Source organism: Epinephelus lanceolatus, chromosome 14 (genome assembly GCF_041903045.1).
Source record: "Epinephelus lanceolatus isolate andai-2023 chromosome 14, ASM4190304v1, whole genome shotgun sequence".
NCBI lineage: Eukaryota > Metazoa > Chordata > Actinopteri > Perciformes > Serranidae > Epinephelus > Epinephelus lanceolatus.
In genome coordinates this window covers 38,756,489-38,769,635 of record NC_135747.1, presented here as the reverse complement: position 1 = coordinate 38,769,635, position 13,147 = coordinate 38,756,489, and the positions used below count along the sequence as shown (strand labels likewise).

The window sequence follows — 13,147 nt, the reverse complement described above, 5'->3', positions numbered from 1 at the left end:
TTTTCATCTGAAATTATACCATTTCGTTACTGTCCTTCTTTCCTTCCATCACTTCCCTCAGCTGTGCTGTTGTGCAGATATGATGTGCAACAGCAGCCTGAATCCTTTTTACTTTCAGCTCACTCTGTTTGCAGACTATGGGCCCCTCAGATATCTGTTCTTCAGTCTGTGTCTGTTGGTCTACATGACTATAATCTCTGCTAACGTTGTCATTGTTGTCACAGTCTGCCTACACAAGTCTCTGCATCAGCCCATGTTCATTTTCATCTGCAGTCTGTCTTGTAACTCTCTGTACGGCTCAGCCGGCTTCTTCCCCAGGTTTCTGATGGACATTCTGTCTGACACTCATTTGATCTCACGTCCATTTTGTTTCATTCAGTTACATGTTATTTACAGCTATGCAGCATGTGAGCCAATGATTCTCGGTGTCATGGCCTATGACAGATTTGTGGCTATTTGCCAGCCCTTACACTATCACAGTAAAATGACCTTGAGGACGGTGACATATCTTGTTCTTTTTGTCGTGCTCTATCCTGCATTTGCTGTTGGCTTCTGTGTCTATCTTACAGTACGACTGCCTCTGTGTGGAGATAAAGTGCACAGGCTTTTCTGCTCCGTGGTTCAGCTCTCCTGTGTGGACACAACTATGAACCGTGTAGTAGGATCTGTGTTTACCATAATGACCTCTGTCATCCCCCTGTTCTTTATCCTGTTCACGTACCTGCGCATCCTGCTTGTTTGCAGGAGAAGCTCGTCTGAGTTCAGAGGAAAGGCGTTACAAACCTGCCTGCCTCACATAGTCTCATTTATAAACTATTTTTTCTCTTTATTCTTTGAGCTTTTCCTGAGTCGTTTTGGGATTAATGTGAACCCCGTTGTTGTTGCTGTATTATCTATGGAGCTTGTCATCATTCCCCCCATTAATGACCCTCTAATCTACGGCCTGAGTCTGCCTCAGATCAGAAATGTGATTTTCAGATTTCTTAAGATACACAAAACGATTCCTGCTGCATAATCCCAAACCCAACAGGCAGAGACTGATGTGAATGAAGCTTTAATTCTCTGTTGTTTCTGTAATGTGCCTCTAAAATATAGTAACTCCAATTTAATTTCTTCACATTTATTTCAGACAAATCCAAATATATGTCAAGCAAATAACTGCCACCCCTTTCATATTAAGTAGAATAATTCGATTCAGTTTTATTTATAAAGCCCAATATCACAAATCACAATTTGTATCAGAGGGCTTTACAAAATAAGACATCCCTCTGTCTCACTGCAGATTAAAAAAAAAAAAAAAGCTCCTCAGGAAGAGCAACTGAGAGAGGGAGACTGAGATGCACAGTAATAACAACTATAACAATAAATATAAATAATAATGATATTGGTATATGATAGTATATGTTATGTGTATGCATTAATTAAAGCTGTCAAATTATTTTCTATTGTGATTAATCACTGAATTTCAATAGTTACTTATGATTAATCACATGTTTCAAATTCTGCCATTTTGTATTTCAGATTCAGTTTTAAAGTCCATATTAACAAGGTGAAGCAGTTCTTAACCCAGTGCCTTGATTGGGAATCAAATAAATGCAAATAAATGTACTTTCTGATCTTGACTATTTGATTGATTTATTTCAAATCAGTGCTGCACTGCAGTGGGGTCTCAAAACAACTCACTGTCCTGTAAAGTTTGACTGATTCAAAACACACATTAACAACATGGTTTAATAGAAACAGTATCACAAGTACACAAGTTGGCTGGTTCATTATAACTCACAAGATTCACAGACAAAACACTTGTCTTCTGCTGGAAACATTTTCCCCACAAACACAACATGCTATTAGCACAAACCTATGGCATTTTACATTGTATAAATTAGCCTAGTGCCCCCGTGTGTCTGGCAGACTTTTTCTTCACTCACATGAAGCCAGGATAAATCACACAGAGAACTTTAAATGCAGGTCTGCAGTCAGTTTACACAGGGATATGTCCCCTGCACTTTGGTCCTGCAGTTTTGGTCCTCTGCACTGTTTACCATCCAAAAACAAGGTTGCACGCTAATAAACTGAGACACGTCAAGCACTGGGACCACACGGAAAAAGGCCGCTCAGACTGAAGCCTGTCTTCCTTTAGAGGGCATGATGAGAACCCCAAGAGCAAACAAGAGCACAATGAACTGAAAAATAACACCAGAAAACAAACTAGAAGGAGCACAATGAACTGAAAAATAATACCGTTATAGAAAACTACTTGAACTTCTAGAAAACGCAGGGAACTAAAGGGGGTGCTGTACTGGGACATAAGAGTTTTATTTTTATTTTAAAAGTTTATTTTTTTCATGCTTTGTTATATATTAACTGAAGGGGGTGCTGTACTAAGAAATACAAGATTGAGTTTTATTAAAACGTTTATTTTTGCATTCTTTGTTATATATTGACAGAAGGAATTTTACTGTTCACTTTACACATTTTGCTTTATTGCACAATCTTTATTGTTTCTATGCACAATTTCTCAATTAATTTAATGTCTTGTGACTGAACCTTTAATTACAGTAAAAGTAACTTTAAAAAGGTGTCTGTGAAATTTCTGTCTATGACAACTTTGTATTTAAAAAGCCTCTAGGCTGTAGTTTTATACATATTTTGAACTTCATATTGCTTTGAGGTGTAGGGCAGATATTCATTAATTCAAGCTTTATTTTAACTCGAAATTACACTGAGGGACACCCCTTATTTCCAGTATTGTCAAGCAATATCAGGGCACTGTTCAAGCAATAGGTGACAATTGACCTATGGCTAAGCCACGCCCAAACTATCAACATTCAGTGATCGGCGCTATGGCAGGTGTCACAGTACACGGCATTTCGCAGGAGGCAATTGATGATTTTTGGGGACATAACGATAAGATGTCATTGAGAAGTAACCAAAAGGGCCTAAACTACGCATTGGAGGGATATATTCATCATTTTATTGTTGGGAAGGTCAATGAAAAGCTTAAATTACAAGCCAAAATTTATAGGTCACAGTGTATGCTTGTGAACCGCATCTCGTTGCCGTCGCCATCAAAGACAACAAGTTAAAGTGCCACTGAAGTTAAGTTTTTTGGCTCAGAATATGAGAAAAGGATAACGGCCTTTTTACCATCTTTACCAAGAGTGTCTCTCTGTTAGTTTGGTGCTACAGTATTTACACTGAATCATTCAGCATAACGTTTGCCAACCTTTGTTATCTCTGCCATTACAGATAAGTTAATGAAGCTAAGCTCCAGAAGTTAACGTTAGCTTAACTAGAGCCCTTTGGACAACAGCTAACAATGATGTACGATCACCAAAGTACAAAACTAGACCAAAATAGGCTAATGAACTCCCAGCAAACAAGGTGACATGATGAACAACGCAGCTAGGAGCTAACGTTAGGCTAACTTTAGCTAACGTTAGCTAGAGATGTTAAATTTAACTTTATATTTCTTTCCAGCAAAGTGACAATATGTTGCCTCAAACACAATATTGGCTTACCTTAGAACAGATGTAGACATCATTGTTAAAGGGCCAGTGTGTAAAATGGGTTGAAAACAGTGACATCAGTGGTCAAATTCTAGATTGCAGGGCTCACTCGCTCACCCCTCCCGTCGGGTAAATGACGGTGGCCTCGCAGGGACAAAAAGCCTTGCGCACGAGTTTTTCAGGAGTAGGTCAATCTAGCGACGAGGTGAGTATTTATTTAGAAATCTAAACCATGTTACGATATTGTAATGAATCCCTCACGAGCAGGAGACCAGAGGAGCGTTCGGGAAAAAGGCCAGTTTATTTGAGCACTCCAAAAACTCTGGTAACACTCCAGGGGGTAAAAGACTCCGTCCCAAACTCTGACTCTTCTAGCATAACAGACAAACTTCATACACACATACTCGTTTACCATTCTGAGTGGGCACCCCCTCCCCTCTCTGCTCCACCAATCTCCAGCCCGCACACTGACTGACAGCGTAGCCTGTAAACAGAGCTCAGCTGTTTATTTAGCCTAGCAATATCTCCGGACTATAGTAGCTGCAATGGACGACTTTGAACGTGATTTTGAAGAGTTTCTTGTAGCGGACACAGACCCACAGCCATACCTGTTTGAGCCGGAGCATACAGATGAGGAACTCCATGTGTTTGATGCTGAGCAGGCGAGAACAGAGGCTGAATGCACAGAATGGGATTCGGTGCTACTGCTACCATCGTTGGGGAGATATATCACCAGGAGGGAAAGCGCCGCAGAGAGTGCATCACAAGGAGTGAAGTTGCGTCTTCTTTTCCTCGCAGATGACGGTTCGGGTTCATTCTCTCCTGTTGCGTGGTAAGTGTGGTCCATTCACAAACTTTATAACTAAAAAAACTTTTCACTACTCTCTATCGACGAACTACTAACACTCTCTGCTGTTTCCTCCTCCTTCTTCCTTCCTTCCGCTGTCTTCGTTGGTTCATTTATACACGCGAAACGCGTTCTCTGGCTGGCTGGATTGTCCGCTCGGTCTGCCGTACATACATGGCGGCGCAAGATGGCAACCTCTCTAAAGCAAGGCCCTTGCTATATATATATATATATATAAAAGCATAATTACAAGGCTACGAAAACCAAAAGAATTTTATTTTATAGCGATTATACACTTGTGTAAACATATTAATGGGTAGAATATTCAGATTCAGATTCAGATTGACAATAAACCATGCCAAATATTACACACTGGCCCTTTAATCTTATTCACGTTGAGTTGATGTTGTGGTCTAACGTTACCACACAACTTTATCCAAAGAAGACACTTTTCTCGGTTGAGATGTGGTTTAAAGTGTAAAAAATACACCTTGTCGCCCAGCCTTTCAGGATACCTTGTGTCAGAGTTGCATGTACCCCATGCACACCGTTTGACCATTTTTAAACTTCAAAGTTGGAGTGGGTTGAAGAGCATTTAAAGATTTTCTCCATAAAAATACATTGGGCAAAAAACTGAAAACAGCTTAATATCATAAAAAGTATAAATATGAAAAGTAATAGCAGAAATGTCCTGTAGTTGTAGTTGCTTGTTACTTAAGTATTACAGAAACAGGCAGGAAGTGAAGGAGGTCTGATCAGCCAATCAGAATCACATGCTGATATGCAGAGAAGCCTGATAAAGGATGTTTATAAACATGCACACTGTTGCCATGGTGATTTGCAGTTGCACCTGTGAGTGTGTCTGTTTGAAAGAGCTGTGTCATGATCAGACCACTGGTTAGAGCCCAGAACCACTGCTTGAAAAACACGGTGCAGGACCAAAGTCTAAGGTTCTACACAAAGATTTAACAACATAACATTTGTGTGGATAAAGTTAAAAATGACTGAGAAATCACCATAAAGACCCATTCAAACGCAGAAAATGTCCAAAACTAAGACTGTGAAAACTCAAAAACAGTAGAAGATATCAAATAGCTGAATTACAGGGGAATAGCTGAAGTTGTTGGGACCTGTTTAAAGTCTGAATGACGTCTCTAGCTGAAAGTATGCTGAAACAGTAGCTCCTCCAAGTGGAGTGGGTTGAAGAGGATTTGAAGATGTTCCCATAGGAAAGACATTGGGCAAAAAATGCTGATAAAAGCTTAATATCATAAAAAGTATAAATAGTACAAGTAAGAAAAATACAAACACCCATGTCCTGAATGAGCTGACTGTTTTGGCAGTGGAACAGTGTCTGCAGCACAAAGTATGCAGAAGGAGCGGACCAAAAAACGCCTGAACTAATAAGAATAAAGATCTGAATAACAATAGTGTGGCTGCAGAAGCATCCAAACTAATAAAAGCAACTTAGCACGGAGGCTAAGAGGTCCCCTGGGCCTTGGCTAAGTACGCCTCTTCAGTAATCCAACAATGCATCCATGCATGCACTGACATGTACTGTTTGTGTTCTTGGCTGATCTCAGAGCAGCAGCAAAACAGTACAAATGATCAGTGGCTGCCTCAGTTTCGATGGGGTCAAGGGAGGATGCTTCACGTCTCTCTGATCTTGTTTCATATGAACTGACACAGACTCTTTTCTTAATGATTGTATGACTTTAATCCTTGCTGTGTATTTGCTTGTCTGATGGTTTTCACAGCTGTCACAGAGCACAAACATGGTGCTGAATTTTAAGACTTAAAACTCATCCACAGCATTATTAAGTAATTGAATTGCTGTTGATTTTGTGATGAAGTTCTGGAAATTGGCATGCAGACGTTGAAGGTTGCATGTGAGCATTGATCTACTGTCTGCACCTCAAATGCTCCTGAGAACACTGAAGCAGTGGGATGAAAGATGTTAGTCCAGCCGTGTATTTAGTTCATGTTATTCTGACATTTCTCTTATTGTGTTAATTTAAGTTCATCTTTTTTAAATGCATGAAATATGTTCCACTGAAATTTGTGATGGATGAATATCAGAGACATGTAGCCTATGGAGCATACATGAACACAGGCTTTTGTTGTTTGTGCTGTTGGTTTTCAGAATTTTCACTCTGAACATTTTCACATCTCCTCCTGTTTTCATCTGAAATTAAACCATTTTGTTACTGTCCTTCTTTCCTTCCATCACTTCCCTCAGCTGTGCTGTTGTGCAGATATGATGTGCAACAGCAGCCTGAATCCTTTTTACTTTCAGCTCACTCTGTTTGCAGACTATGGGCCCCTCAGATATCTGTTCTTCAGTCTGTGTCTGTTGGTCTACATGACTATAATCTCTGCTAACATTGTCATTGTTGTCACAGTCTGCCTACACAAGTCTCTGCATCAGCCCATGTTCATTTTCATCTGCAGTCTGTCTTGTAACTCTCTGTACGGCTCAGCCGGCTTCTTCCCCAGGTTTCTGATGGACATTCTGTCTGACACTCACTTGATCTCACGTCCATTTTGTTTCATTCAGTTACATGTTATTTACAGCTATGCAGCATGTGAGCCAATGATTCTCGGCGTCATGGCCTATGACAGATTTGTGGCTATTTGCCAGCCCTTACACTATCACAGTAAAATGACCTTGAGGACGGTGACATATCTTGTTCTTTTTGTCGTGCTCTATCCTGCATTTGCTGTTGGCTTCTGTGTCTATCTTACTGTACGACTGCCTCTGTGTGGAGATAAAGTGCACAGGCTTTTCTGCTCCGTGGTTCAGCTCTCCTGTGTGGACACAACTATGAACCGTGTAGTAGGATCTGTGTTTACCATAATGACCTCTGTCATCCCCCTGTTCTTTATCCTGTTCACGTACCTGCGCATCCTGCTTGTTTGCAGGAGAAGCTCATCTGAGTTCAGAGGAAAGGCGTTACAAACCTGCCTGCCTCACATAGTCTCATTTATAAACTATTTTTTCTCTTTATTCTTTGAGCTTTTGCTGAGTCGTATTGGGATTAATGTGAACCCTGTTGTTGTTGCTGTATTATCTATGGAGCTTGTCATCATTCCCCCCATTAATGACCCTCTAATCTACGGCCTGAGTCTGCCTCAGATCAGAAATGTGATTTTCAGATTTCTTAAGATACACAAAACGATTCCTGCTGCATAATCCCAAACCCAACAGGCAGAGACTGATGTGAATGAAGCTTTAATTCTCTGTTGTTTCTGTAATGTGCCTCTAAAATATAGTAACTCCAATTTAATTTCTTCACATTTATTTCAGACAAATCCAAATATATGTCAAGCAAATAACTGCCACCCCTTTCATATTAAGTAGAATAATTCGATTCAGTTTTATTTATAAAGCCCAATATCACAAATCACAATTTGTATCAGAGGGCTTTACAAAATAAGACATCCCTCTGTCTCACTGCAGATTAAAAAAAAAAAAAAAGCTCCTCAGGAAGAGCAACTGAGAGAGGGAGACTGAGATGCACAGTAATAACAACTATAACAATAAATATAAATAATAATGATATTGGTATATGATAGTATATGTTATGTGTATGCATTAATTAAAGCTGTCAAATTATTTTCTATTGTGATTAATCACTGAATTTCAATAGTTACTTATGATTAATCACATGTTTCAAATTCTGCCATTTTGTATTTCAGATTCAGTTTTAAAGTCCATATTAACAAGGTGAAGCAGTTCTTAACCCAGTGCCTTGATTGGGAATCAAATAAATGCAAATAAATGTACTTTCTGATCTTGACTATTTGATTGATTTATTTCAAATCAGTGCTGCACTGCAGTGGGGTCTCAAAACAACTCACTGTCCTGTAAAGTTTGACTGATTCAAAACACACATTAACAACATGGTTTAATAGAAACAGTATCACAAGTACACAAGTTGGCTGGTTCATTATAACTCACAAGATTCACAGACAAAACACTTGTCTTCTGCTGGAAACATTTTCCCCACAAACACAACATGCTATTAGCACAAACCTATGGCATTTTACATTGTATAAATTAGCCTAGTGCCCCCGTGTGTCTGGCAGACTTTTTCTTCACTCACATGAAGCCAGGATAAATCACACAGAGAACTTTAAATGCAGGTCTGCAGTCAGTTTACACAGGGATATGTCCCCTGCACTTTGGTCCTGCAGTTTTGGTCCTCTGCACTGTTTACCATCCAAAAACAAGGTTGCACGCTAATAAACTGAGACACGTCAAGCACTGGGACCACACGGAAAAAGGCCGCTCAGACTGAAGCCTGTCTTCCTTTAGAGGGCATGATGAGAACCCCAAGAGCAAACAAGAGCACAATGAACTGAAAAATAACACCAGAAAACAAACTAGAAGGAGCACAATGAACTGAAAAATAATACCGTTATAGAAAACTACTTGAACTTCTAGAAAACGCAGGGAACTAAAGGGGGTGCTGTACTGGGACATAAGAGTTTTATTTTTATTTTAAAAGTTTATTTTTTTCATGCTTTGTTATATATTAACTGAAGGGGGTGCTGTACTAAGAAATACAAGATTGAGTTTTATTAAAACGTTTATTTTTGCATTCTTTGTTATATATTGACAGAAGGAATTTTACTGTTCACTTTACACATTTTGCTTTATTGCACAATCTTTATTGTTTCTATGCACAATTTCTCAATTAATTTAATGTCTTGTGACTGAACCTTTAATTACAGTAAAAGTAACTTTAAAAAGGTGTCTGTGAAATTTCTGTCTATGACAACTTTGTATTTAAAAAGCCTCTAGGCTGTAGTTTTATACATATTTTGAACTTCATATTGCTTTGAGGTGTAGGGCAGATATTCATTAATTCAAGCTTTATTTTAACTCGAAATTACACTGAGGGACACCCCTTATTTCCAGTATTGTCAAGCAATATCAGGGCACTGTTCAAGCAATAGGTGACAATTGACCTATGGCTAAGCCACGCCCAAACTATCAACATTCAGTGATCGGCGCTATGGCAGGTGTCACAGTACACGGCATTTCGCAGGAGGCAATTGATGATTTTTGGGGACATAACGATAAGATGTCATTGAGAAGTAACCAAAAGGGCCTAAACTACGCATTGGAGGGATATATTCATCATTTTATTGTTGGGAAGGTCAATGAAAAGCTTAAATTACAAGCCAAAATTTATAGGTCACAGTGTATGCTTGTGAACCGCATCTCGTTGCCGTCGCCATCAAAGACAACAAGTTAAAGTGCCACTGAAGTTAAGTTTTTTGGCTCAGAATATGAGAAAAGGATAACGGCCTTTTTACCATCTTTACCAAGAGTGTCTCTCTGTTAGTTTGGTGCTACAGTATTTACACTGAATCATTCAGCATAACGTTTGCCAACCTTTGTTATCTCTGCCATTACAGATAAGTTAATGAAGCTAAGCTCCAGAAGTTAACGTTAGCTTAACTAGAGCCCTTTGGACAACAGCTAACAATGATGTACGATCACCAAAGTACAAAACTAGACCAAAATAGGCTAATGAACTCCCAGCAAACAAGGTGACATGATGAACAACGCAGCTAGGAGCTAACGTTAGGCTAACTTTAGCTAACGTTAGCTAGAGATGTTAAATTTAACTTTATATTTCTTTCCAGCAAAGTGACAATATGTTGCCTCAAACACAATATTGGCTTACCTTAGAACAGATGTAGACATCATTGTTAAAGGGCCAGTGTGTAAAATGGGTTGAAAACAGTGACATCAGTGGTCAAATTCTAGATTGCAGGGCTCACTCGCTCACCCCTCCCGTCGGGTAAATGACGGTGGCCTCGCAGGGACAAAAAGCCTTGCGCACGAGTTTTTCAGGAGTAGGTCAATCTAGCGACGAGGTGAATATTTATTTAGAAATCTAAACCATGTTACGATATTGTAATGAATCCCTCACGAGCAGGAGACCAGAGGAGCGTTCGGGAAAAAGGCCAGTTTATTTGAGCACTCCAAAAACTCTGGTAACACTCCAGAGGGTAAAAGACTCCGTCCCAAACTCTGACTCTTCTAGCATAACAGACAAACTTCATACACACATACTCGTTTACCATTCTGAGTGGGCACCCCCTCCCCTCTCTGCTCCACCAATCTCCAGCCCGCACACTGACTGACAGCGTAGCCTGTAAACAGAGCTCAGCTGTTTATTTAGCCTAGCAATATCTCCGGACTATAGTAGTTGCAATGGACGACTTTGAACGTGATTTTGAAGAGTTTCTTGTAGCGGACACAGACCCACAGCCATACCTGTTTGAGCCGGAGCATACAGATGAGGAACTCCATGTGTTTGATGCTGAGCAGGCGAGAACAGAGGCTGAATGCACAGAATGGGATTCGGTGCTACTGCTACCATCGTTGGGGAGATATATCACCAGGAGGGAAAGCGCCGCAGAGAGTGCATCACAAGGAGTGAAGTTGCGTCTTCTTTTCCTCGCAGATGACGGTTCGGGTTCATTCTCTCCTGTTGCGTGGTAAGTGTGGTCCATTCACAAACTTTATAACTAAAAAAACTTTTCACTACTCTCTATCGACGAACTACTAACACTCTCTGCTGTTTCCTCCTCCTTCTTCCTTCCTTCCGCTGTCTTCGTTGGTTCATTTATACACGCGAAACGCGTTCTCTGGCTGGCTGGATTGTCCGCTCGGTCTGCCGTACATACATGGCGGCGCAAGATGGCAACCTCTCTAAAGCAAGGCCCTTGCTATATATATATATATATATAAAAGCATAATTACAAGGCTACGAAAACCAAAAGAATTTTATTTTATAGCGATTATACACTTGTGTAAACATATTAATGGGTAGAATATTCAGATTCAGATTCAGATTGACAATAAACCATGCCAAATATTACACACTGGCCCTTTAATCTTATTCACGTTGAGTTGATGTTGTGGTCTAACGTTACCACACAACTTTATCCAAAGAAGACACTTTTCTCGGTTGAGATGTGGTTTAAAGTGTAAAAAATACACCTTGTCGCCCAGCCTTTCAGGATACCTTGTGTCAGAGTTGCATGTACCCCATGCACACCGTTTGACCATTTTTAAACTTCAAAGTTGGAGTGGGTTGAAGAGCATTTAAAGATTTTCTCCATAAAAATACATTGGGCAAAAAACTGAAAACAGCTTAATATCATAAAAAGTATAAATATGAAAAGTAATAGCAGAAATGTCCTGTAGTTGTAGTTGCTTGTTACTTAAGTATTACAGAAACAGGCAGGAAGTGAAGGAGGTCTGATCAGCCAATCAGAATCACATGCTGATATGCAGAGAAGCCTGATAAAGGATGTTTATAAACATGCACACTGTTGCCATGGTGATTTGCAGTTGCACCTGTGAGTGTGTCTGTTTGAAAGAGCTGTGTCATGATCAGACCACTGGTTAGAGCCCAGAACCACTGCTTGAAAAACACGGTGCAGGACCAAAGTCTAAGGTTCTACACAAAGATTTAACAACATAACATTTGTGTGGATAAAGTTAAAAATGACTGAGAAATCACCATAAAGACCCATTCAAACGCAGAAAATGTCCAAAACTAAGACTGTGAAAACTCAAAAACAGTAGAAGATATCAAATAGCTGAATTACAGGGGAATAGCTGAAGTTGTTGGGACCTGTTTAAAGTCTGAATGACGTCTCTAGCTGAAAGTATGCTGAAACAGTAGCTCCTCCAAGTGGAGTGGGTTGAAGAGGATTTGAAGATGTTCCCATAGGAAAGACATTGGGCAAAAAATGCTGATAAAAGCTTAATATCATAAAAAGTATAAATAGTACAAGTAAGAAAAATACAAACACCCATGTCCTGAATGAGCTGACTGTTTTGGCAGTGGAACAGTGTCTGCAGCACAAAGTATGCAGAAGGAGCGGACCAAAAAACGCCTGAACTAATAAGAATAAAGATCTGAATAACAATAGTGTGGCTGCAGAAGCATCCAAACTAATAAAAGCAACTTAGCACGGAGGCTAAGAGGTCCCCTGGGCCTTGGCTAAGTACGCCTCTTCAGTAATCCAACAATGCATCCATGCATGCACTGACATGTACTGTTTGTGTTCTTGGCTGATCTCAGAGCAGCAGCAAAACAGTACAAATGATCAGTGGCTGCCTCAGTTTCGATGGGGTCAAGGGAGGATGCTTCACGTCTCTCTGATCTTGTTTCATATGAACTGACACAGACTCTTTTCTTAATGATTGTATGACTTTAATCCTTGCTGTGTATTTGCTTGTCTGATGGTTTTCACAGCTGTCACAGAGCACAAACATGGTGCTGAATTTTAAGACTTAAAACTCATCCACAGCATTATTAAGTAATTGAATTGCTGTTGATTTTGTGATGAAGTTCTGGAAATTGGCATGCAGACGTTGAAGGTTGCATGTGAGCATTGATCTACTGTCTGCACCTCAAATGCTCCTGAGAACACTGAAGCAGTGGGATGAAAGATGTTAGTCCAGCCGTGTATTTAGTTCATGTTATTCTGACATTTCTCTTATTGTGTTAATTTAAGTTCATCTTTTTTAAATGCATGAAATATGTTCCACTGAAATTTGTGATGGATGAATATCAGAGACATGTAGCCTATGGAGCATACATGAACACAGGCTTTTGTTGTTTGTGCTGTTGGTTTTCAGAATTTTCACTCTGAACATTTTCACATCTCCTCCTGTTTTCATCTGAAATTAAACCATTTTGTTACTGTCCTTCTTTCCTTCCATCACTTCCCTCAGCTGTGCTGTTGTGCAGAT

At 39.8% G+C, this 13,147-nt stretch overlaps 2 protein-coding genes across 2 annotated transcripts; both read left to right on the top strand.

Annotated features, from left to right (window-relative positions):
* Window positions 1–1,015, top strand: LOC144466758 (olfactory receptor 4B13-like). The gene has a single exon (XM_078174174.1). The coding sequence runs from the start codon at window positions 80–82 to the stop codon at window positions 1,013–1,015; it is 936 nt and encodes a 311-aa protein (XP_078030300.1). The 5' UTR covers window positions 1–79.
* Window positions 1,016–6,613: 5,598 nt separating this feature from the next.
* Window positions 6,614–7,549, top strand: LOC117250611 (olfactory receptor 4B13-like). The gene has a single exon (XM_033616615.2). It carries the CDS (start codon window positions 6,614–6,616, stop codon window positions 7,547–7,549), a length of 936 nt encoding a protein of 311 aa, XP_033472506.2.
* Window positions 7,550–13,147: the final 5,598 nt, after the last annotated feature.